This window comes from Mesoplodon mirus, assembly GCF_964341445.2.
Source record: "Mesoplodon mirus genome assembly, chromosome: 8".
NCBI classification, from domain to species: domain Eukaryota; kingdom Metazoa; phylum Chordata; class Mammalia; order Artiodactyla; family Ziphiidae; genus Mesoplodon; species Mesoplodon mirus.
In genome coordinates this window covers 1,795,635-1,820,657 of record NC_138984.1, presented here as the reverse complement: position 1 = coordinate 1,820,657, position 25,023 = coordinate 1,795,635, and the positions used below count along the sequence as shown (strand labels likewise).

Here is a 25,023-nt window from a genome sequence, read left to right as displayed (position 1 = left end):
AATGATCCTGGTACAGGGCTTTCTATGTCAAATACATACCGGGAGTTCATTCTTAAATTTCAATATCGTTAATCATCTAACATTCAGCATCTCAGAATTCAGAAATTTGCATTTCTACAATGGTGGCTTTGAAAAAAAGGACATAAATGCAAATGTTCCACAAACCGTATAAGAATTTTCAGAGAATTGCCAAAACAAACCATCAATGCTCCATTGACAGTGAATTTTCTGAGCTCTTCATAACGACTGAGTTTTCGTGATTTTTAAAAGACAAAACACAATTTGAGGATTTTTTTTTAAAAAGGAGGTTGAAGAAGAAGTCGTTATGTCTCCATGATTTCCAGAACAAACCTTGACTGATTAAGACCCAGATAATGATGGCGTGGAGGATCCGGGGCCAAGACAACTCAAGGGCTGCAACTGCAGCGCGGGTGCCCGGAGGAGCCTGGGGGACGCTCGCAGACAGGAAACGCACGGGGTGTTTCTGAATCTGCCCCTGAGAGAGCAGAAGCGGGCGATACCAGGGGCCTGCGAGTACCTCCCACGCCAGGGTCCATCTGAACAATGAGGCTCCCCGCCGTCCCCCCAAGACACCTGCATTCGGCACGACTTCGGGAACCCGGCTCCTCTCCCTGTGTCCCCGGGGCTCAGCCTTGCTCTCCCCGCGCAGAACCCCGGGCCCGCCAGCCGCTGGGGACTCTCCATGCCTCCCAGAAATGTCATGAACAAGCTCTTCTCCAGCTGCTCCCCGTCTTCCGATGGGCGTGATCACAGCCTCCATCTCCTGGCCTAAGCTCCCAGGACTCTGCCGGCCGCACCTGCTGGCTCCACACCCCGCCTCCCAAAAGCCCAGGCCTGGGCCTCCCCGGGCCTTGTCCAAGGCCACTCCCGGCTCCCCAGCTCTCCTCCTGTGTCCCGGGGCCTCGCACAGGGTCCACGACCCACCCCCAGCAGCTCAGAATCAATGTCTTCTTCGTGTTAACTGCAAGTCCTTAAAATTCACTTCTCCCCTTAAAACTTCGCAGTATTCCTGAAACACTGAATCCTTGCAAAGCACAATTTAAATGATATAAAAATGTGTCTTTCTGAGATCATTTCTATATTAAAATATAACACCCTTGGTGGCCAAACTGGTTGAAATAAACAGACTCAAGATCCAACAAAGCAATACCAGGGCTCCGGCTCAGACCAGCGGAGGCCAAGAGCCGCCTCCTGGGAGACTTACAGGATTAGAACTTTATGAGGGCCTGAAGAAATCAAACTATGTTGAAACTCATTAATCACCAAGTTATTGTTGACACAGACTTTTTAGCTGCTTTTATGTGGACCAGGGCATTTCAGATTGAAGAGGATACTAAGAAATCAGAGTATGGTCCAAATTAAAATATGAATCTGAAATATACAAGTTTCCCTCAAAATAGTTATCCTGTTTTTAACACGATACGTGCCTCTTACCAAGATACAGGGAGGTACGGGGCACCTGAATGACAGACAGTCAGCCAGCTCTCCGTCAAGGGCGTGGTTTGGACGCCCACACACAGGTCCAGGAGGCTCTGTACGGGGCTCCCTAAGGCTTACAGTCCCTCCTCCAGACTTGCTCTAGGCAGAAACGTTACTGCAAAGAAGGTGAGTTGCACTGGGTGAGGTGGGAATGGCAGAAAGGTGGCCGAGAGACAGCATCTGGCTCTCCTGTAAGCCAGCCGAGGCCTCCACGTCCTAGCACAATCCAACCACGAGGAACCCTACAGTGTTCATCTGAGGAAAACAAAGGAAGAGGCAAGGAACGAAGGAGCCCGTGCCTGTCCTGCCAGCAGACCCACGGACTGTCTACAGTCGCTCAGTCCGGCCGGGGACTCGGCTTCGAAGCCGAGGCCCTGCGTCCTAATAGCCCCCGACCGCTGGGGCACATCCCAGCAGGGAAAGGCTTGGAGTGCTGGGGTAGACAGGAAGCACAACACCTCAGAGGCTCTTTTTATTCTTCCTGCTCTCAAAGAAGAGTTCTCTTAGACTAAATCAAGCCAGGCCCTTTCCTCAGGCTGCTTGCATCATTAGAAATAGTTATATCCAGAGCAATAAAACCCAACAGTTAACAGTTTTACGTCAGAGAACCAGGGCCGGGCTCTGGCAAAGTTCAGAAAGAACGGCAATAAAATCATAATGCATACCTCACCCAACACCAGAGGGAGTGTTCAAGGCAAACAGGGGAGAGAAAAATTCTACACATCAAATGAAAAGGTCGTTTTATCATCGGACCGAAGCCAGCCAGCACTGCAAGCGTGAGAGGAGGGGCCCACAGCGGCTGGCCTCCCCCGGCCCAGCGCCGAGGGCCACACAGGAACTGGCAGAGCAGCGGCCGGGACAAGGAGGCACCCAGGTGCCACAGGGGGAGGGAGGGTGCACGGCCAGGAGAGACTGGCACCGCACGTCCCAGGGATGCAGAGACTGAAACAGGACTTGTCTGCTCAGGCTGAAGACAAGACAGAGAACGGCGAGAAATGCCTGTTCAGAGGAGCGAATTGAACAAGTCAGTATTAATTAGTTCTCTTCCTCCCTCAAATCCACTAAAATGACAAAGGATAAATATAAACATGAAGGGATTTGCAGCGAGGCTAGACAGTGGGAAAGCAGTAGCGTCAACTGACAAGAAACCTGGAGGAATTTCCTAGAGAATGTACATCCCAGGGGATCCAAGTGATGGGAAAACCATCACTGGTGAGCAGACCGTTGGCCCAGGCTGGCAACGGCCTTGTGGAGGAGCGGGTGTGCAGGCCCACAGCTCAGCCCAACTGCCAGCCCAAAACGGCCCGGGGGAAGCGCCAGGGCAGCCGGGGGCGGGGGGCGGCCAACCGGCCAGCGTGCCGACCCTCGTGGTGCCAGGCACTGTTTGCGGTCCCTTGCTGCAGCTCCAAGGGCTGCTCGGGGAAGGACGGAGGGCGGGCCCCTGAAGGAGAGCCGCGGGCCCCTGAAGGAGAGCCTCAGGCCCCAAGTGCACCACTGCCTACAACAGAGGGAAGAGGAGGGAAGAGGCTCAGGCCACAAGGCAGGGCTGCCTCGCCAGCTCCACCCACGGAGAGACACAGCGTCCAGCGTCAAGAACGACACACACACACCAGGCGGGACACGACGGCAGTCAACAGCCCCGGGTGAGCTCCCCACGTGAGGCGCAAGACTCTGGGAAGGAGAAAAAGTAAAACCCAACTAGATCGCTGCTGTTCACGGGGACCAGGCTTGTGAGGGTAAGAAAAGGAAAGAAACCAAGGGCAGAAATACTTTTAGGAGACTGATTAACTTTGGGGCAAAGAAACATGAAGCAAAGAGAAATACGTTGTATTTTGTTAAGAGAACAGAGAAGTACGTTGTATTTTGTTAAGAGACCAGGGCCACCAAGAGATAACAGTCATTAGTTTTTTAGCGCTGAAAAACACACTGGAATACATAAAGCCAAAAACGGTCCATAAAATGGTCTTTTTGTAAAAAGAATATTACAAACTAGAATCATAATGGAAAGCACACATTTCTCTAGAAATCGAGGAGACAAAAAAGACAAAGCCATACTGATTTAAATAACTCAATTAACTTAATATGTATAGACAAATAACACATAGAGAAAAAATACATATATATACTCCTATGTATAAATATATTTGACACTTGAACAACACAGGATTGAACCGCGCGAACCACTTACGTTGGATTCTTTTCATAGTAAGTACCACGGTACCACGCCATCCGTGATGGGTTGAATTCCCGGAGAGGGAATTGCAGACACAGAGGAGCCAGCTGTGGATGCGGGGAGCCAACTATAAATTACACGTGGATTTTCGACTGCGGACAGGCTCGGCACCCCTGACCCCCGTGCTGTTCGAGGGTCAACTGTATGTAATACTTATGAATGAGAAAACTTCACATACAGTATTGATGTATACATGGAGACTTCTTTAGACCAAAAAAAAAAAAACCAACAACAAGAAGAAAGAAAAAAATAAGGGAAAAAAGAGCACTCTTCTTTCTCTTCAAATGCCTGGTGGCATGTACGAGATGTGATTACATCTATAGCAGCTCGTGCAAAAAAAAGTGCACGCCCATTTATACAGGAATGTAAATTCAAACAACAATTTCTCCTGAGAATGCTGACAAGAATGAAATAGACTGAATTCACCTAGTGCAGGTGCCAATGAAGCAAAGTATCTATGCTCATAAACTACGATTGAGAAAAGTTGGGGCAGAGTTTCTGGAGCAATTTGAGAGTAACCGTAGAAGTTTTAAATGCACGTGCCCACCAACCCAGCAATTCTACCTCTTGGAAGTGATCCAGTGGAGATACTTATAGAAGCGTGTGTTCAAAATATATGTATAATAATTGTCTGATGCCAGTTTGGGGCTGTTATAAATACCGCTGCAACCACATAAATATCCATCTTCGAGCTACCAAAAATAAGTCAGTTTGATATACATACTGACATCAAAAGATGCTCATAATGCACTAAAATGGAAAAAATACAACTCAGAACCCCAGAGATAGAACGATTGCACTCTATTAAAACATTTACACACACACCCTACCTGTTCAGACACAGGAGAAAGGCATGTCCCCAACTCTGAGTGGGTGGGAGAGTCCACGGTCTACCTCACCCACTTCGATCCGGACTGCAGAATTTTGTTAGACACTTTGTATCAAGCAATACATGAACGATTTAAATCAATAAAGCCTTCAGATCTAAATATAACTGGGAATCCTGCTCTCAGGAGCTTCGGACAACTCTGATCGGGCCAAGGAGAGGGGTGTGAACGTGCGGGGGGGCCAATCCCCAAGGGAGAGACCACACCAAGCCCCGCCCCTCTCTGCTGAGCCGGACCCCCAGCCACACTGACGGATGCGGTGCCTCAAGGTTGCCCTGCACCTACCTGCCCAGGCAGACTCAGGACAATTGGCAGCTAAGTGGCCCAAGGCCACACTGCGCTGGGCGGTGAGGCGGGACAAGGCAGGGCTCCCAGCTTGGTCGGAGCGAGCACGGTGGCTCTGCGACGGGGGAGGAGGAGCCCCGAAAGCGTGTGTCCGCAACACGCTTCTGAAGCTAAGAGCCACGCAAACGTGGCTCCCGGCCCTATCTGGCCGCATACTAGCTCTGTGACCTGGAACAAGTCACTTCTTCCCGCCAGGTGGGAGACGTTTAGGGCCTAGTGAGGAGTCAATGCGCATAAGATGCTTAGTGCAGCGCCTAACAAAAAGCCTCGGGCACCGGAAGCGATGCCCCTTGGTCACCACTGACGGGCACCAACCGCGCTTCTTCTCAGACTCGGCCCAGAGGCCCTCCCACCCCCACAGCCCCCAGAAACAGCAGCTGGAGACGAAGACCACAAATGGACGCGTACCCGTCACCTCCCTGAAGCGCCAGAGAAACGGGTGCCGCGCAAGTCGGCTCATGCAGGTCCCGGCCGAGGCTGGACCCCACATCTCCGTGAGGCACCCCTCAGCCTTCCGCCACTGAGATGAAGAGCATCCTACTGTGCCCTCGGGGCCGTCGTAAAGCGACGGCGGTCATGATGGAGGACCCAGTGGGAGACCCAGGACCAGCTGTGAGGGCAGCGCATCCACCGAGAGGACCCGGGGCCCCGCTTACCTGGATGGCTTTGGGAGCTCATTGCGAGCAGCGGCTTCTCCTTTAAGGGATTCAAAAGGGCTCAAAACTTCCACGTGAACGGGAGCTCCAAAGAGCCCCAGGGTCCCACCGGCACATACAAATCCAGCGACGCGCACAGCTGGCCCACGGCCACGGAAACTCCCCGTCTCGCCGACCACGTAGTGGGCCCAGTAATCCAAAGGAGGGCAGGGGTCTCCCCGGGCTCTCAGGAGACGACCTGTCTGGGGAGAGAAAGGGGAGGCTTCGATTAGGAGGTGAAGGCCCCCCGGACACCACGTGGAGCACGGAATCGATCATTCACGCTCCACCCCCGTCTCTACCATGGATTGCTACAATACTCACATGGAACCATCGTTTCAAACTTGTACAAACTACTTGGACGTTTTGTTAGTAAATGTAAATACGTGTAACAGCGTATCTGTGGTACAACCTCGACACTGAGGACGGAAAACACTTTAAACAAGAAATCACTTTAAGCCCACTCCCCACACACGTTTTTTTCATTTTCGCTATATCCCCGACTATTCCTATTTTACGTAGCGGCAATCTCAGAGTTTAAGTTTAAATTCAGCTTCCCTCACTCATACCCTAAACCGTTTCCCAGGTTTCCATCTTCCTAATAACCATTTCCTCAATTTATTTCCATTTTCCGATCGTAAAAGTAAAACATGCTCATACAGGAAGTATTTTAAAAGTGATCCGTGAAGCCATGACACAGAGGCAAACGCTTGGTAATACTGTGATGCATTTCCTTGCGGTTGTTCTTCTTCGCCTTTCGCCCACACTGGCTACTAGCTCTACAGCCGGACACCCTATTCCCTTTGCTGACATGACAGTCAGGCATTTTCCAATGTCATGATCAACTCCTGGTAACAGCGCTTTGAAGGCCGCTTCCCTCTGCGTCTGTGACGGGAGCTGCCCGCCGCCTCCCCGAGAGGACCTGCTCCTCCCCCACTCCAGGTGGCTCTGATGAGCCCTGCCGATCACAAGTCCATCCCCAGATGGGAGGGTGGCACGTAACGTGAGCCGAGCTCATCAAATCCTCTTCCCAAGACCACCCTCTTCCCCAGATCACAGACACCTAACAGAGGAGGAGCCCAGAGAAACCAGGGCGCGAATTCCCGCCACCAAGCGTCTGCCTCTGTGGGACGGCGTCCCCAGTGACTTTTTAAATACTTTGCTGTGATGAGCATGATTTACTTTACAATCGGAACACAGAGATAAACTGAGGAAATGGTAATTATGAACATGCTCCTACTGACCTCGGCTCAGGGGTCCTCTGAGGCCTATCATCCGCTCCTTTAGTAGTGTGACAAATTCCTGTTCTTGATTAAATTATTCAAGGATTTTCCCCCCTATTGCTTATAACCAAAGAACCCTAACCCATTCATCATGTAAAGGATTAAACCCCAATTATACGTTATCTATAACTCTGTGATTAATATCTTTCTGATTACTGCTCTATATCTGTTTATTTCCTTAGGAAACACAGTAACTTATTTATTCATCTCTTAAATGGATAAAGAAGATGTGGCATATATATATATATATATATATATATATATATATAGAGAGAGAGAGAGAGAGAGAGAGAGAGAGAGAGAGAATAGGTGAATGAAATAATGCCATTTGCAGCAACATGGATGGACCTAGAGATGATCCTACTAAGTGAAGTAAGTCAGAAAGACAAACATCATATGATATCATTTACATGTGGAATCTAAACTATGACACGAATGAACTTATCTACAAAACAGAAACAGACGCACACACATAGAGAATAAGTCGTTGCCAAGCAGGGGAGAGTGGAGGGATGGAGTGGGAGGCTGGGATTAGCAGATGAAAACTATTATATACAGAATGGATAAACAACAAGGTCCTACTGTATAGCACAGGGAACTATATTCAATATTCTGCGATAAACCAGAATGGAAAAGAATATGAAAAAGAATACATATATGTGTAACTGAGTCACTTTGCTGTACAGCAGAAATTCATACAACATGGTAAATCAACTACACTTCAATAAAATTTTAGAAAAAAATGGAATTTTTATTCATCTCTTGACCAGAAAGAAACACCATTGTCTCGAAAGCAATGCAGATGGTATATTTTGCAAACCCCTGCAAGTCTCGGATGGCTCTGTATCCTTCACACAAAACTCACAACTTGGCTGGGTATAAAAGTCTTGGATCACAGATATTTCTTAGCCCCTGCCCCACCCTCAGATACAGAAAACCCTGGCCCAGCAAAGCAGCACTTCATTTCCAGGGAACCTTAGGGGCTGAGTTCTGCGGCTTTCTTCTGTCTGGATTCTGCCAGGATTTTTTTTTTACTTTAATCTTGAAATTCAAAAATGTTGTCAGAAGATGTATGGTCAGTCTCTTTCCCTTTATTTTGTTCCAAACATGAACCTTTCAATACACAGTCTTTTTTCTGCTCAGGAAAATGCTCTTCAATCACGTTTTGATAATTGTTTTGTTACATGTGTTTTGGCATCTCCAGAGCTTCCCACACTGTCTGGCTGAAACCTCCCCATCGTATCTGGCCTCTCTCAGCACCGGCACATCGTCGTTTACTCTGCATCCCAAGAGCCTTTGCCCGTGTGTCCTCCACAGCACTGCCCCTAGTTTCCACGATATCCGTTTTATTCCCATGGCTTTTCATACAGATTTTAACTAAACCTTAAGCTCTCTGTTTCAAACGTTTCCCTTTACAGCTCATTCCATTTCCTTTTCCTCTCGGCTGATTCCCTCCTCATGACCTTCTGTTCTGTTTGTCTTCCTAGTCAAAGTCTTTTGAAATTTCTTTTTCTGATTCTGACTATAAATTGTTTTCAGAGGTGTATCTGTCTTCTGCCTTTCAGGATAGCTCCCTTTCCCCCACGTTCTGGGATACCTTTTGAGACCCCATGGTGGGAATTGTTTATTTATCCTCAAATAAGAATAGCTGTGGTCCAGGGACTTCCCGGGTGGTCCAGTGGTTAAGACTGCACTCCCAATGCAGGGGGCCAGGTTTGATCCCTGGTCAGGGGACTAGATCCCACATGCCACAACTAAAAAAAAGATTCTGCATGCCACAACTAAAGATTCCGCAGGCTGCAACTAAAAGACCTCACACACCGCAATGAAGATCCCGTGTGCCGCCAAGACCCGGCACAGCCAAATAAATAAATATTAAAAAAAAAAAAAAAAAAAAAAAAGAATCGCTGAGGTCCAGACCTGAGTTTCGCCCAAAGACTCTGTCCCCTGCTCCTACCCCTCCTCTGTCTACTGCAATAGTGGCTAAAACGCTTCTCAGAGCCATCCCCTCTGCAGCTGACATGCACAGCCCCGAACCAAACGCCTACCGTCCAGCAGGCTCTCACCTAGTGCGAGGCTGCCAGACTGAGACGGCTCTCTTCCCAGATGCAGACTGAACAGGACACAGAAGCTTCTGCTATAATACAATATATACGCTCTGGAAGAACCTCACACTCCAAAAACCTGCATACTAAAAATACCTGGGCTTATGAAAAAAAAATAAGGTTGGAGCAGACTATTCAGAACTGCAATTTAATAACCAGGGTATTACAAAAACCAACACTAACTCTAAGGTTTAAATTACCAGAGTTTAAAAAAAAGACGTGTAAAATTCCTCATACATAAAAAGTCCTTATAAAAGGTGGCAACGGTCTGATGAGAGAGGTTAAAAGGAAGAATTGAAGCTTCTGAGTTATGGAATCGGGGACAGAACATACAAAGATGGAGAAAACCGCGCAATAAACATTTTCGAGAAGGAGCACCCTGCCAAAACGAGCAAGAGGCGGAGCCGAGGTGGTGGGAGGACGGTGCACACGGACACAGGGCATCCCTCCAGGGTCACCACGTGCAGCCTGTGGGTGTCCCTAACGGGCAAACCCCGTTCCTTGATGGTACGAAGCATCAATGAAGCAGGAAAAATCAAGTGTGACCCAGCTCGACTTCTGCATTGCACTGACACCTCTCCCCCATGTACCAGTAGGACAGGAGCTACTTCAAGTCATGAGAACATGCCTTGGGACTTCCCTGGCAGTCCAGCAGTTAAGACTTCACCTTCCAATGCAGGGGGTGTGCGTTCGATCCTTGGTAGGGGAGCTAAGATCCCACAGGCCTCACAGCCAAAAAACTAAAACATAAAACAAAAGCAACACCGTAACAAATTCAACAAAGACTTCAAAAATGGTCCATATCAAAAAAAAAAAATCTTTCAAAAAAAGAACATGCCTTGTTACAGGGCGGGGTGTATATGAAAGAACCTACACAACCCCAGCGGACTCCGTAACAAAGGACCACAGACTGAGTGGTTTAAAAACCACAGAAATGTATTGTTCACAGTCTGGAGGCAAGAAAGTGTCCGAAACCCAGGTGTCCGTGAGGCCGTCCCCGAAAGCTGTAGGGAAACCCTTCCTGGCCCCTTCCAGCCTCTGGCAGTTGTGGCATCTTTGGAGCTCTTGGGCAGGCAGCTGCAGGGCTCCAAACCCTGCCTTCTCCCGTGGGTCTGCCTCCACGCGGCCGTCTTCTTAGAAGGACACAGTCACGGCGGATTAGGGGCTCAACCAACTTCAGTGCGACTTCATCTTAACGAGTTACATCTGCAAAGACCCCATTCCCAAATAAGTTCACACTCTGAGGTACTGGGGGTCAGGATTTCAATACAACTTTTGGGTGGTGGGGGGGGACACAACACAACCCCTAATGCCCAGCACGCACTGCGCCCAGGCCTCTTCCCTGACAGATCCCCTACCAGCCTCACCAGCGCCGTGTGAACCCGGATGGTTCCAGAGAGAAGTGTGCCTCCGTCACTTCACAATCCTCTGCATCATAACCAGACCGCATTCCACATAGGCCAGCCCCCTCAGGATGCTCTCAACACCACGGGGCGGAGAGGCACGGGGTCTGGAAAGCAGCCCCCTGCAGCATAGGGACAGACGCCCAGTGTCTGGGCTGGGTCAGAGGGTGACTCTGTAAGTCCCAGGGGAGACAGTGGGGAAGGGGATCTCCCTCTCGGCTCTCAGCTGAACCTCCAGCTGCATCATTTAGCCCAGCTCCTCCGACCTCAGCCACACCAGGTCTATCAGGAGACTGCACCCTGGGTCTCTGAGAGGAACCATAAACTTCCGATCAGTTGTTGGTTGGCAGTCCAGCTCACAGCTGAGAGCACTGGCATGAGAGCCAAGGCCACCAGCGTCCTGGGCTCCAGGTGTGAATCTCAGGTCACATTTTAATACGAACATGACCTTGAGCAAGCAGCCGGACCTCTCTCTGCCCCACTGCCTAACCTATGGGAATGGGGATGAGGATGGGAAACAACACTGTGACCATCACAGGAGTGTTGTAAGGACTAAATGCGTTAGCACAGGAGAAGCACCATGACAGGGCTGCCACACAGTTAACATCCAAATACTAGCTATCGATTCGATCGTTATTTATCTTAAACCAAAAGCTTCTAATAAAGTTTTGACAATTTCCCTGGGGACAATCAGAATTCTGCTTCTAGTCAAAATAGAATAATTCAGTCCAGATTTACTCTCCTACACAAAGCAGCTCCAAGAGACAAAATACATGTAACTATGGCTTTCAGACACTGGACATCAGGCATGTGACCCTTGAGGAGACACAAACATGATGAACTGCCCAGTCGTCCCAGCTGACTGCTCGGAGACAGTTTCCAGGTACCAGTGCAGGGAGGACACAGAAAACATTTGAAGAAATAATGGCTTAAATTTCCCAAATTTGGTGAAACTATAAACCCATAGATCCACGAAGTTCAACCAACTCCAAGCACAAACACACATAATGAAGATTACACCTGGACAGAACATAATCAAATTACTTAAAACCAGTTTTAAGATAATGTCTCAAAAGCCGCTGGGAAGGAAAAGTCACATCACAGACAGAAAAACAAAAATAAGAACAACAGCAGATTTCTCAGTGCAAAGAATGCAAGCAGAAGACAACGGAGCAACACCTTTCAAAGGGGGACACACACACAAATGCTGCACCACGTGAAAAAAAAATCTTTCAGAAACAAAGGTGAAATAGAGATGTTTTCAGGTATTCAAAAGCTGAAAATATTCATCACCAGCAGATCTACACTAAAAGAAATCTCAAAGGCAAAAGGAAAATCGTACCAGATGGAAACACAGATCTACACAGAGGAGTGAAGAGCTTCAGAAATGGGAACCATACAGGTAAATAGAAAAGATTCTTCTCTGATGCGAAATCTCTTTTAAAGAGAACTGTTTAATGCAAAAGTAATAATGTATTACGAAGTTTATATCATATGTACTAAGAAAACATATGTCAAAAATAACACAAAGACTGGGAGGGGACGAACAGAAGTATACTGTAGTATGTTCTTAGATTAGATGTGAAGTAGTTTAACCTTGAAGATAAGACTGTGATACGCTGAAGATGTAGACTATAAATCCTAAAGTCCCCACTTAAAAGAGAAATGATTATAATGAACAAGTCAATAAGGAAAATATAACACAATCATAAAAATACTCAATCCAAATGAAGGCAGAAGAAGAGAAAAAAAGAACACAGAAGTGACAAATAGAAAACAAAAAGCAAGATGGTAGCTTTAAACCAAACAATATCAATGACCAGATCAAAAGGTCTAAACGCCCCAATTAAAGGGGTTGTCAGATTGGATGGAAAAGCAAGACCTGCTTCCAGAGTATAAAGAGGATTTATGTGAGGTAGGACTAAAAATGGTTTAGAGAGAAGAGGTCATGCATTTTATTGTAAAATAAATCTTCCCCAAGCATCACAGACCCAACCATATGCTGCCTACAAGGAACGTGTTTTAAGTAGTGAAAGATGGAAAAAGATATACCATGCAAATACTAATCAAAAGAAAGGTATAACGTTCACATTAATATCAGACAAAGTAAATGTTAACGAAAGAATATCACCAGGGATAAAGAAGGTCATTTCATAACGATCAAGGGGTCAATTCATTAAAAGGACATAACATTCCTAAACATGTATGCACCTGATAACAGAGCTTCATACGTGAAGCAGAAACTAGTAAAAGTGTAAGGAGAAATGGACAAATCTATAGTTGGAAATTTCAACACCCTGCTCTTAATAGTGGTTAGAACAGGTAGACAGAAAATTAGCAAGAGCAGAGAAGACACGAACAACACTATCACCCAACCTGACCAAGATGACGTTTCTAGAACACTTTATGAACAACAGCAGAATACATATTCTTCACATTCTTTTTAAATGCACACAGAATATTTACCAAGACAGACCATCTTTTGGTCTCAATAAATTTTAAAAGACTCAAGTCAAGATATACAAAGTATGTTTTCTGACTTGAAATTAGAAATCAGTAACAGAAAGATGTCTGGAAAACCAAATATTTGGAAACTAAATAATGTATTTCATGGGTCAAAGAAGAAATTAAAACAGAAATTATGAAGTATTTTGAAATGAATGAAAATGAAGCACAACATATTCGTAGTGCTGAGAGGGAAGTTTATAGCACTGAATGCCTGTATGAGAGAAGAAGGTCCTAAGTCAGTGACCTCAGGTTTTACTGTTAGAAACTAGAAAAAGGATAAACCAGACCCAAAATAGCAGAAAAAAGACAATAACAAAGAGCAGAAATCAATGAAATAGAAAAATCAATGAAACTAAACGCTGATTCTTTGAGAGAGTAAAACTGATAAACCTCTAGCTAAACTGATCAGGAAAAATAGAGAAAGAAGACACAAATTAACAACACCCAGAATGAGAGGGGATTAACTGTAGACCATACAGATATGAAATGAATGATAAGGAAGTATGATGAACAACTTTATGCCAATAAATCTGACAATTTAGATGAAATAAACAAATGTCCTAAAAGACCCAAACTATCAAAGTTGACTCAAGAAGAGAGAGACCAGGATCCCTGCACTGGGCTTCTTCGCAGCTATGGGACCCACTGGGGGAATCCGGTCTACAACTCTCACTGTCTTGGTTATTTGCCTAATGGTGATGTCTAACTTCCCTCCTTTCTTCCGCATGTATTAATTAGAATTCCACTGCAAGGATGAGCTACCACTTGTCCATCTCGCTGTTTAATCATTTATTTATATCAGTATTAATTTACGGATTTTTATTTTATTCTGTGCATGACAATCCAACACCACCATTATTTATTTTGTCATTCAAGCTTCGGCCACTGGAAGCGCCTATGTTTTTCTGACAAGCCCCCAACCCCATCTTTTATTTTTTTTTAGCACTTCCTTACTTTCTACTTCCACAAGGTGTCCCTGTCACAAGCTTGGAATCAACCACTTCTCCTGGGAGCCCTGGTCCCTTTTTAGGAGAACTGTGTGTAGACACTAAGATCTGGGCGCCGGAGGTGCTCGTTACTGGTGGCGTCACTGCTATAGGACCCTCCCCTGCACACAGTACAGTTGACACTAACACACACATTTATATTTTAGTGCCTATCTATTGGGACATATATATATATATATATATATATTTTTTTTTTTTTTTTTTTTTTTTTTTTTTTTTTTGCGGTACGCGGGCCTCTCACTGTTGTGGCCTCTCCCGTTGCGGAGCACAGGCTACGGACGCGCAGGCTCAGCAACCATGGCTCATGGGCCCAGCCACTCCGCGGCATGTGGGATCTTCCCGGACCGGGGCATGAACCCGTGTCCCCTGCATCGGCAGGCGGACTCTCAACCACTGCGCCACCAGGGAAGCCCTGGTTTAAATTTTTTTAAATCATAAGTTTACACTGACACCTCAGATTCCAACCCAACATCACAGGTGGATTTTAGTCTCCCCCTTTCCTGATTTTCAACTTATTTCTCCAGCAGTGAGAAACCTGGTTCTTACGAGCTACAGTCTGTTTGCTTACTTGCTCTAGTCTAGTATACATTCTAGTATAAAGTACTTTCACAACGGCTGACCCCCACACGACGACACTCAGAATTCACATCCAGTTCTTGCCTCCAGCCTCACAGTATGGAGTCAGGAGGCAGGTTCCCACAGTGAGCCGGGCAACTCTTCCCTTCTGAGCCCCTTCAGTGCGGTGGCTTATGTATTGATTATGTGATAGAACTCAACACATTTGTCAGTATTTGTATTTCATTTCGGGTTCCCCCACATCCTTGTTGGTTTTAACTGTTTATTTTTTGGATATGCGAAGAGTAAGAAATACAAATTTTTAAGAAAAAAAAAGTTCATATTGATGTCTGTGATTACATTTAAGATTTTACAGGGTTTTAATGTAAATTTCTCTTGCTTAAAGAAAAAAAAAGCTTTTGTATTATGGAAATTTCAAATTATACGAAGCAAACGCAATAGCATGAGTCCACAGCACCCAGCTTCAACGATTACTGGCACCCTGCCAGTCTGGCTTCACCTGTATCTCCTTTTACACACATTGACATGTCCAAAGTGTAACTGTGTGATATAAATGGGTAGACCTGTGTAACCCATATTTCCTCCTCTGATTTCTCCTTTGATATGATCTAGTCAGAATCCAGTCTGTTATAAACAGTGGCCTTTGCCTAATAGCATGTCCTCTATTTGGGGGGAAGCAGAAGCCCCTGAAGGTTTCTGAGCAGCACAGGGAGTGGGGCAGGGTCCGGGGCAGGCCACGGTGACAGTACCAACCCAGACATGCCCACCCCCCCAAGAGCCAGGGCTCGGGCCCCTGCGGAGGGTGTGAGGAGAACACTCCCTCCACTTAGCCCCTGCCCAGCCTCTGGGCTCCTCTGTGGCCATCAGTGGCCCCTGCCAGCCCAAATACGTCATCCCCTGGCTGCATCTGGTTATGGCCGTCTCAGAGCCAGGTTGTGCCTGGGCCCCCAGCCCCCTGGGAGAAAGGCAGTGGGAGCCGGGCTTGGAGAAAAAGACCGGGGGAGAGTCTGGAACAGTGGACCTGGAACTAGGAGGCTGAAGAACCAGTTCTAGAACCCAACAGGCACCACCTCAACGCCTGGTCTGTGAGAGACTCTAGAATACAGAGGGAGGTAAGAACTCGGGCTCTAGAACACACGCATGTTAGGAGGAATTCATATCCACCAGCGGTTCAAGGTTACAAGCAACAGGAGTGGCCCCTGGATGAACTAGGTAAACAAAGGCCTCCCAGAAGGATCTAGAGAGCTGGCCGTGGAGGGGATCTGGAGGGGGGCCCTGGAGGCAGGACTTAACAGACAGCAGACAGTCCCTGCAGGAACACTGCCTGAGACCTGTTTTCCAAGGGGCCCACATCGGCCAGGCCGGAAGACACACCTCTTGGCAGGGCCGGGGCCGGACACCTCGACTGGCAGCCCCCCCAAAGGGAACCCAGTGGGAAAGGGGTCATTCCCCAGAGGCAGGCTGGGGGCTGTGACAGGACAGGAGGACACTGGACTGGGCAGGCAAGGCCGCAGGGGAGCTGGGGGCTGGGCCCAGCACTGTGCTCAGCGGGGCTGAAGCAGGGCCCGACAGCCAGGACTACGGGGCCTCCCCAGCTGCCCGACTTCCCCTTCCTGATGAACATTAACGTCTGTCTCCCGTGCTCGGGGGAAGCGCCAGGGGAACCAGCGGGCACACGTGTGTCCCTGAACAGCACCTGGCCCGGCATGGGACGCCTGGGCTCCATCGGCCCAGCATCCCCCTGGCGAGCTGCACGGCCTTGGACCAGTCTTTCGTCCTCCCTGGGCTGCTTCTCCCTGTAAGACTCCGGGCTGGAGTAAACCAGCGCTCACTGGGGTGTTTTCAGCGGCGCTCACAGGAGAAGCTTTATGAAGAAAGGCTCAGCGGCCAAAGGCCACAGCGAGAGCAGGACCCAGCGCTGCCTCCGGCCCTTTGCACACACGTGGACTGCGGCCCCAGGGCCGGCACCAAGCAGCCATCAACTCTCCAGCCGTCCCCCCTCTGCAGCCCTGTGCCCATGTGTCGGTGGGCTCACTCCCCCACTTTTCTCCACTGTATCTCCCCAGAGGGGCGTTCCCTGACAGCACTGCCCCGCCGCTGCCGTCACCCTGCTCTTTCCCTTCCAAGCCCCTTTCTTCTTCTGATAGCGTATGAGATGCCAACCTGATATCCTTATGTGATCATTTCCCCGCTGTCAGCCCCGCCGCCCCAGGGTGGAGCGTAAACTCCGTGACCTCTGTGACCCGCGGCCCTTCTCGCACCCTAGAGGGTGGCGCACAGCAGGCCCGCAATGAAAATGGGCCAAGCTGAAAGAACCTTTGAAAAGTTTTCCTGACTCCACCTCAGAAATCACCTCGGAAGGGGCTGAGGTCATGTCGAACTGCAAAAGCAACAGCACTCTGCCTTTCGGACTGCGTCTCAGGCGGAAGATTCCAGAAGTGCAAAAGCGGGTGGGGCCTCAGGACACCCACTGCCTCAGAGAGGGCCCGGGGCTGCGACCAGAAAAGCAAAGCAATGGGTAACTCAAGGAGCCTTTTCAACCCTCAGGACACCTCAGTTAAATAAGGACCCGTGCAAGTCATGAAGATGCTGGGGCAGAGAAAATGCCAAATTAACTCCTGACAAAGGCAGCAGAACCACCTGGACCCCACAAGGAGAGCCAAGTCTTTAACATTCAGTCTAAGAGGATAACCAACCAATAAAGCTGCCCGACTTGTTTAACGACATTTCTCCTCTGTCCCCCACTCCATCAGCATCTCTTTAGGGGGAAGGTCTCTGAACAACCCAATGGAATATTCACAGTATAAAAATAAACTAGGAATTTAACCTTTTAATAAAATAAAATTCAAGTGTGAAATAGTTCTTTTCATCTTGACATAAATGTCTAATGACACTTTACTAACCAGTAGATTATCGCTTTTCTAAGAAAACACACAGACAACACATGGTATTAAGATCTCAAAAATTAGAGGAGTTTAAGGTTTCTGTAACCTTTTCATGAATAACATTTGAAATTTGTATCTGTACATCTCTAACTAAAGTATATACTTCTGATAAATATTAGACAAATGTTGAACATATTATGACTGGAAACACAACTGCTTTTATGATTACATTCGTTCCTGATTTATGACATGAATTAAAAGCCCACACTTGGGACAGTGAACGGTAGCAAGGAATCTGTAATTCTGACTTGCACTTTTAGAAAGACGGGCATGATCATTCCACTAAGAAAACAGTCTCTAACACTAAGCATGTATTTATACAAAGACATCTCTTTATTTTTATTTCTGTTCCATACAGAATAAATGAAACTAAACGCATCACTACGGCCTGTGTGTGCTAATATTTCCTTCACCAAACACTTTGAATCTAAAATTACCTACAGTTATTCCCTCCTGCAGCTGCCCTTGGAAATTTTAGTTGACCTAATTTCAGGGAATAAGCCATAAACTTTCCAAAGAATAAAAGTCTTAGAAACTATAAATCATTAAGAGAACATTCTTTTAAAAATCTTGTTACGAGACCACATAGAAATGTGGGAGCGCAAAGAGGACATGTTTTCTCACTCACCACAATCTTCTGCATCCCGTCACATGGACAAAGAAGGACCACAGCTCAAAGTCCATATTCCTCCCCACCACGGCCTCAGCCTGCCAGGCTGGTGGGGGAACAGCAAGCTGTTCAAGAGACCAAAATGAGCCACACAGCCTGCAGCACCCCAAAGCAGGATGAAGGATGCGAGTCATCAGCTGAAGACAACACAGAGCCATTGCCAGAATCACAAATGAGGTCAGGATGTCCCCTCTCACCACATCCATCCAACACCATACTGGTGATGCTAACCAGGACGACAAGGCAAGAAAAAGAAATGAAAGGAACAAGGATGGGAAAGGAACAAGATCCGCACTGTTCACAGATGAAACACTGTGTACAGAGGAAACCCAAAACAATTTACCAACAACTGTCAAAACGCCTAAACGAACTTAACAAGACCACAGGGTAAAATGTCGATATACAAAAATCCACTGTATTTCTACATACCGGCAATAAACAAATTGAAAATAAGCTTTAAAAAATGTACCACTGGGCTTCCCTGGTGGCGCAGTGGTTGACAGTCCGCCTGCCGATGCAAGGGACACGGGTTCGTGCCCCGGTCCAGGAAGATCCCACATGCTGCGGAGCGGCTGGGCCCGTGGGCCATGGCCGCTGGACCTGCGCGTCCGGAGCCTGTGCTCCGCAACGGGAGAGGCCACAACAGTGGGAGGCCCGCGTACCGCAAAAACTAATAATAATAAAATAAATACATAAATAAATAAAAATAAAAAAGATACCATTTACAATAACATCCAATAACGGCAAATATCCAGGGCTGAATCTACCAAAATATATATAAGAACTCTACACATTAAACTATGAAACATTGTAAGTAAATTTAAAGATCTAAATAAATCTAAATAAATGGAGGAATATACCCTGTACGTGGACTGGAAGACCCAGTATGGTTAAATGTCAGTGTTAATGTTAATGTTCCCCAGACTAATTGGTAGTCAATGCAGTCTCAATCAAAATCCCACCAGAAGTTTTTTGAAAATTGACAAGTCTATTTCCAATTTTACATGGAAGTACAAAGGTCCTAGAATAGCAATCTCGAGGAAAAACAGGCCTGGACAACTTACACTACTAAATATCAAGATTTATTATAAACCTATGTAATTAAGACACTGTGTAAGAATAGACAAACAAAACAAGGAAAAGGGGGCTTCCCTGGTGGCGCAATGGTTGAGAGCCCGCCTGCCGATGCAGGGGACACAGGTTCGTGCCCCGGTCCGGGAAGATCCCACATGCCGCGGAGCGGCTGGGCCCATGAGCCATGGCCGCTGAGCCTGCGCGTCTGGAGCCTGTGCTCCGCAACGGGAGAGGCCATGACAGTGAGAGGCCCGCGTACCGCAAAAAAAAAAAAAAAAAAAAAAAAAAACAAGGAAAAGAATATTCCAGAGTGAGACCATCACAAATACGGTAATATGATTATAGCAAAGGCTGTACTCCAAATCCATAGGGAAACAGGCCAGGTCTTTTCAATAAACAATGCCTGAGTCAACTACCATCTTTATGGAAACAGACATGAACCACGACATAGGCAGCACACCATCAAGAAAATTAGTGTGGGGTGGATCAAAGACCTAAATGTGAAAGGTAAGACAAGAAAGCCTCGCCTAAAGGACAAAAAAGAAAAAGATCTGCAGGTAGACAGAGATTTCTTAAATCTATTTAATAATAACAAAATTTTAAGGCACTGACCATAGAGGAAAGAAAAATGACACATTATACCGCATCAAAATTCGGAACTTCAGTTCATCAAAAGACCCAGCAGAAGAGTGAAAAGGCAACCCAGAGAGCAGAAGATAATCTGCCCAACACATCCAAGAAAGGACCAGAATCCAAAATAAATAATTCTCACAAATCGTTAAGAAAAAGGCAGAGAACCCAAATTAAAAAATGGGCAAAAGCTATGAACAGGTACTTTCACAAAAGAGGATTCCAAATGGTCAGTCACCACATGAAGAGGTGCTCAGCACCTGTACTAACAGGGAAATGCAAATTAAAGCCACAGCGGGATCCCACAAACGGCTAAAATGTAAAAGCAAAGCAGGACCCAGCGCTGACAAGGACGGGAACGACCGGACATCGACTCTGCCATGAGAGCGTGCGGGAGACAACGACTACGGGAAAGTGATACCCGAAAAGCCACGCCAGGCACACCGCTCCCCAAAGCCATTCACAGGATGACACAGCCGCATCGTCTGCAGTCGCCGAAAGCTGGAAACCTGCCACACGTCCATCAGCAGTAGAATAAATAAACTGTGGATCGTAGCACAGTCATACCAGAGAACACGGTCTAGCAACAAGAATAAACAAAGCACACCTAAAAGCAGAAACACAGACGAGAGATAGTGCTGCGTGGGCCAGCGCAGACAGATACGCAGGAGTATGATGTACTGGGCGACTCCACGGTGTGAAATCTGAAACCAGGTCAAACTGACCTGTGCTGTTAGAAGCTGAGACAGACAGGTTACCCTTGGGCGTGGAAGGAGGAACCAGAGTGCGTAAAGTAATGTTCTGTTTCCTGATCCAAGTGAAAAACCAGTGAAAGGGCGGAAATTCACCCACCTGAATGCTTCTGGCTGGAAGACAGACAGAATCAACCACTCAAAGATCACCTTGCGTCAAAGAAAGGTTCAAAATAATACCCATGTGGTTGATCCATTCCACCCGCACTATTCTACTTTGACTTTCTGGGCAATGGATAAACATTTTATAGTTCTTGCTACTATATTCTCACAATCAGCATGTACACGGGAAATATTTGCCAAATTACTTCCTCTTAAAACAACAAAACCTCACAGAAACAGCACAGAACGCGTGATTCCAAGTCCGTGGTGCAAAGAGAGGGTGGGCAATTCAAACCAAGGGGCTACCTGGAAGACCCAGGAGGCTCTAAGTCAGGCTATCAGACGGAAAAATGGATATGAAATCATTTTAATTCAAATATTTTTCAGTTAAGTAGTTAGTTTAATTTGAATTAATTAAGATCAATTTAAATTTAAATAAATTTTAATGAAAAAACAAACTTGACTATATGATTTTTCTGAGTCCATTTTATATAGTAAGCTTTTCAAATAAGCGTTGTCTTGTTCACCAGACACCCTTCATAAACTACGGGCTGTAAGGTCTAGCAATTACGTTTTGTAAGAGTGCCATTTTATGACGGACAGTCGCATAGCAGAAGACAAGATGTTTTCCCCATAATCTGTTGAGACAAATTTATATTTTAGTTTCAAAACAGGCTCTATAGTTCAACGTACTAAAACTCCATTTCTGTGTGTTCTAACAGGAATTTCCCTAAATCTGAGAGCAGGCTCCGCTGAGCAGAGGGCTAGGATTCTACCGGCCCCGACCCCTCCACCCATTCTGGAGGGGCCAGAAGGTCAGACCTCGAGGGGAGAAAGGGGACGGGCACTGGGTCATCGGGGCCCTCGCGCGCACACAGGAACAACTGTCCATCAGCAGCGTCACAGCATCGATCCTCTCCACCGAAGAAAACAACTTCCCAGCTGTCTAGATCCTTTTTGCACATGGCTGTGTCCGTTTATTGATAAACAGCCACATACATAAACTCTTTAGATTAAGGGTCCAAATGGATAAAGCGCCCAGAGAAAACAACACTTGTTTCCTTAGCTGCTAAATAAAATAATTTTAGAGGAGAAGATTCCAGCAGAAAGGCAGGCAGGGGACCTGGAGATCTGACTTTTAAGTGTAAAACTCAGGCAGGGCGGGGACAGGCGGGCAGGCGGGTGGAGGGCGGATGCTATGATCCCAGTATCTCCCAGGGCATTTTGCATCAGGATGGTGAGCTGAGCTCATGGGTGCTCCCTGCCTTGTCTCATTAAATGGGGGTCAAGGGAGAAAACCAGGATAAACCCAAGACAGTGAAGAATCCATGGGGGTGAGGAGGCACTAGCCGTCAGATTTCGACAAAGTTCCACTAAGGCCTGAAGACAGACGCAAGCCGGTGGGAGCGAGCAGGAATCCAAGAGCCCACCCCTGCCCCCAGCTCCCCTCGCTCCTTTAGGAAGCGATTCTTCATCCTTGTCCTTCAGTTTACAAAGCACGAGGATGCAGTAGAGATGTACAAGGGCCGTCTGTCTCCCTGGCCACTGCTCCCACGGATGGATGAGCCCGCAAAGCCCCGGGCAGCCTCCCCTGTCTTCACCAGAAGAGAATCACCCCACGCGTCACTCTGCAACCTCAGGGCCAGCAGCCGGGCTACGTCTTCTTTCTACGTTACTTACACATAAATGCACACAGCGTTCAGTTTACATCAATGGATGGTAAACGCACCACTTTATTTTTAGAGCAATTGTCTTTTTCTTTCTTTTTCCTCCTCTCTCTGCCATCAACCACAACAGGTAATCTTTGTGTGGGTACAGCCCATACTTTTCTCCATTTTCGCTCACACATACACACACACACAGATACACAAAGACACACCCATATACCCCCCCACACACACACACACCCAGGTGGTCACTCTCTGCCTTACAAAAATGAGATTTTTTTTTTTTTTTTTTTTTTTGCGGTACGCAGGCCTCTCACTGTTGCAGCCTCTCCCGTTGCAGAGCACAGGCTCTGGACATGCAGGCCCAGCGGCCATGGCTCACGGGCCCAGCCGCTCTGCGGCACGTGGGATCTTCCCGGACCGGGGCACGAACCCACGTCCCCTGCGTCGGCAGGCAGACTCTCAACCACTGCGCCACCAGGGAAGCCCCAAAAATGAGATTTTATCATAGAGATTTCTCAGTATCTGACTTTTCTCTTTCAACAGTACTTCTAGGAATAGTCCATCATGTGGCTGCACAAAGTTTAGCCAACCACGGCCCCAGTGGGCACAGACTTCCTTCCAAATCTTTCCCTGCCGGAGAGCCTCAGTGCAAACATCCTTACGTGCTTGTGCTTGCACTCCCAAGGAGCACAGTCCCGGGAGTGGAAGCTGAGTCTGCGGACCTGTGCATTTCCCATTTCAGAAAATGTCAGCAGGATGATTTCCAAAGACGTGCCACTGTTCACACCTGCCCCAGCCCTGTGTCTGAAGTTGCGGCTTTCCACTGCCCCTCCAGCAACAGACGTCATGTCTCTACTTTCTGCCACTCTGGGTAAAAAGCGAAATCCCTTTCCCCTTGTATTTGCATCTCCCCGTGATGAAAATAGGGGGTTTGAGCATGTCTTCATTTTGGTTTGTTCTCTGCGCTGCCCAGTCTGTGTTCTGTTTCTAAACCTGTCCTCCTCTCCAGTTTCTAAGAGGTCTCTGGATAACAGAAACTTATTCTTTACCTGTCAAATGTTACACACATTTTCCCAAAACGCTCTTTGACTCCTGGACTCTGTTGATAGTATCTTTATCCAATCAAAAGTTTTAAATTTTAAACTGTCAAATGTGTCCTTTGCAGCTTCTGGGGATCCTGGACCAATGAGGAGGGTGAGGGTCGCTTGCAGATTTCTACTGCTTTACCTTTTTCTACATTGACACCTTGAATCAGTCTGGAATTCATCTTCCCTTCATCCTTAAATACGAACAGACAACTCCCCAGCCATTTAAGGAAAAGTTGAAACAAGGAAAAAAAAAAAAAAAAACCAAGATAAATAGGAAACCTGACCCCAGAAGAAACCGAGGTAACTGGAGTCCCTCTAACGAGCCACAGAGAGAATGGAGACATGAGGGACAAAACACAGCCCTGACCATAGCCCACAGGAGCAGCCAGGCCACAAGGAGGAACCCTGGGACCTCAAGCAGGCAAGTGCCAAAACAAGACGGCCACAGAGGAACTGGGAGACCCGGCTAAGCAAACCTTAGAGAACAAAGTTGGTACCCTAGATGGATTCACAGGAATTCCACCAATGGGGAACTGGAGACGGAAGCACCGGAAGGAAATGATGATGATGATGATGATGATGAGAGAAGGAAGCGAAGGAAACTACCCCCCAAATTAACATATAACAAGACCTAAAAAGGAGTCCCCGATATGCCACCTGGGATACATTTTTTAAATTCCACATTATAAAATTTCAGAACACCAAAGTGAAGAGAAGCTCCTACAGTTTCAGGGAAAATCAAAGCAAGACTCCTGAAAGTGAGTTAAGAAACGGGGTGGTACTACGCTTCTCATCAGCAACACCGGACCAGCATGCCTGAGAACACTTCCTGCCCCAAGGAAGGCACGTCTGGTCACGGCTCCCTCGGTGGAATCTTCTAGACAGTGTCGCTGCCTGCGCGATAGTCAAGAGATGCTGGCCCTAAGGTGTGTGTCCACTGCGGTCAGTGATGCGGGCTTCCTCCGCCATGCCCAGGACCTGTCCCAGCCACTGCGCTCGGTGACCCAGGTGGAGGTGACTAATGCCAGTCAGCCACGGACCAGACTGACAGCAGACAGGGACCGGGGCCCAGATCCTGCCCCTCTGCCTTGCCATCACGTCCTTTGCCTCGGACCCTGATACTTCTCAGCTCCACTGTGTCCCTGGATACAGCCCAAGCGACCATACTTGAGTGACGCTTAAGAAAACCGCAGGAAGGGGCTGGGGTGGGGACACTTCCAGTCGTGAGTCAGCGAAGCTGGAGAGTGTGATGTGCCGTGTGGTGAGGACAGGCAATCGCACCGCACTGTACACCGGAAATTTGCTGAGAGCAGCCGTAAGCCTTTTCCCCGCACACAGAGAAGTAACTGTGCGAGGCGACAAACCTGACCACGGGAATCATTCCACAACGTGGACGTGTGTTAAATGTACACAACTTTGTCAAGTACACCTCAGTGAAGCAGAGGGAAAACCCAGCAGAGGCCAAGGAACACTACATTGCCGTTACAATCATGAATAAGCCCCAGGCAAACGCTCCTGGCTACCGAGGGCACCGCAGGACGGCAATGAGA

The 25,023-nt window shown here is 47.4% G+C and overlaps 1 protein-coding gene across 4 annotated transcripts in view; it reads right to left on the bottom strand.

Annotated features, from left to right (window-relative positions):
• HDAC4 (histone deacetylase 4) overlaps positions 1-25,023 on the bottom strand; it is a 292,563-nt gene that overhangs the window by 242,628 nt on the left and 24,912 nt on the right. For 3 of the 4 annotated variants that reach the window (XM_082630080.1, XM_082630082.1, XM_082630083.1), the window contains exon 2: positions 5,622-5,863. In XM_082630080.1, the coding sequence (XP_082486206.1) occupies positions 5,622-5,643 (22 nt within the window). In that variant the 5' untranslated portion in view covers positions 5,644-5,863. The remainder of the gene's footprint in view (positions 1-5,621; positions 5,864-25,023) is intronic. The other variant, XM_082630081.1, reaches the window with a different exon arrangement.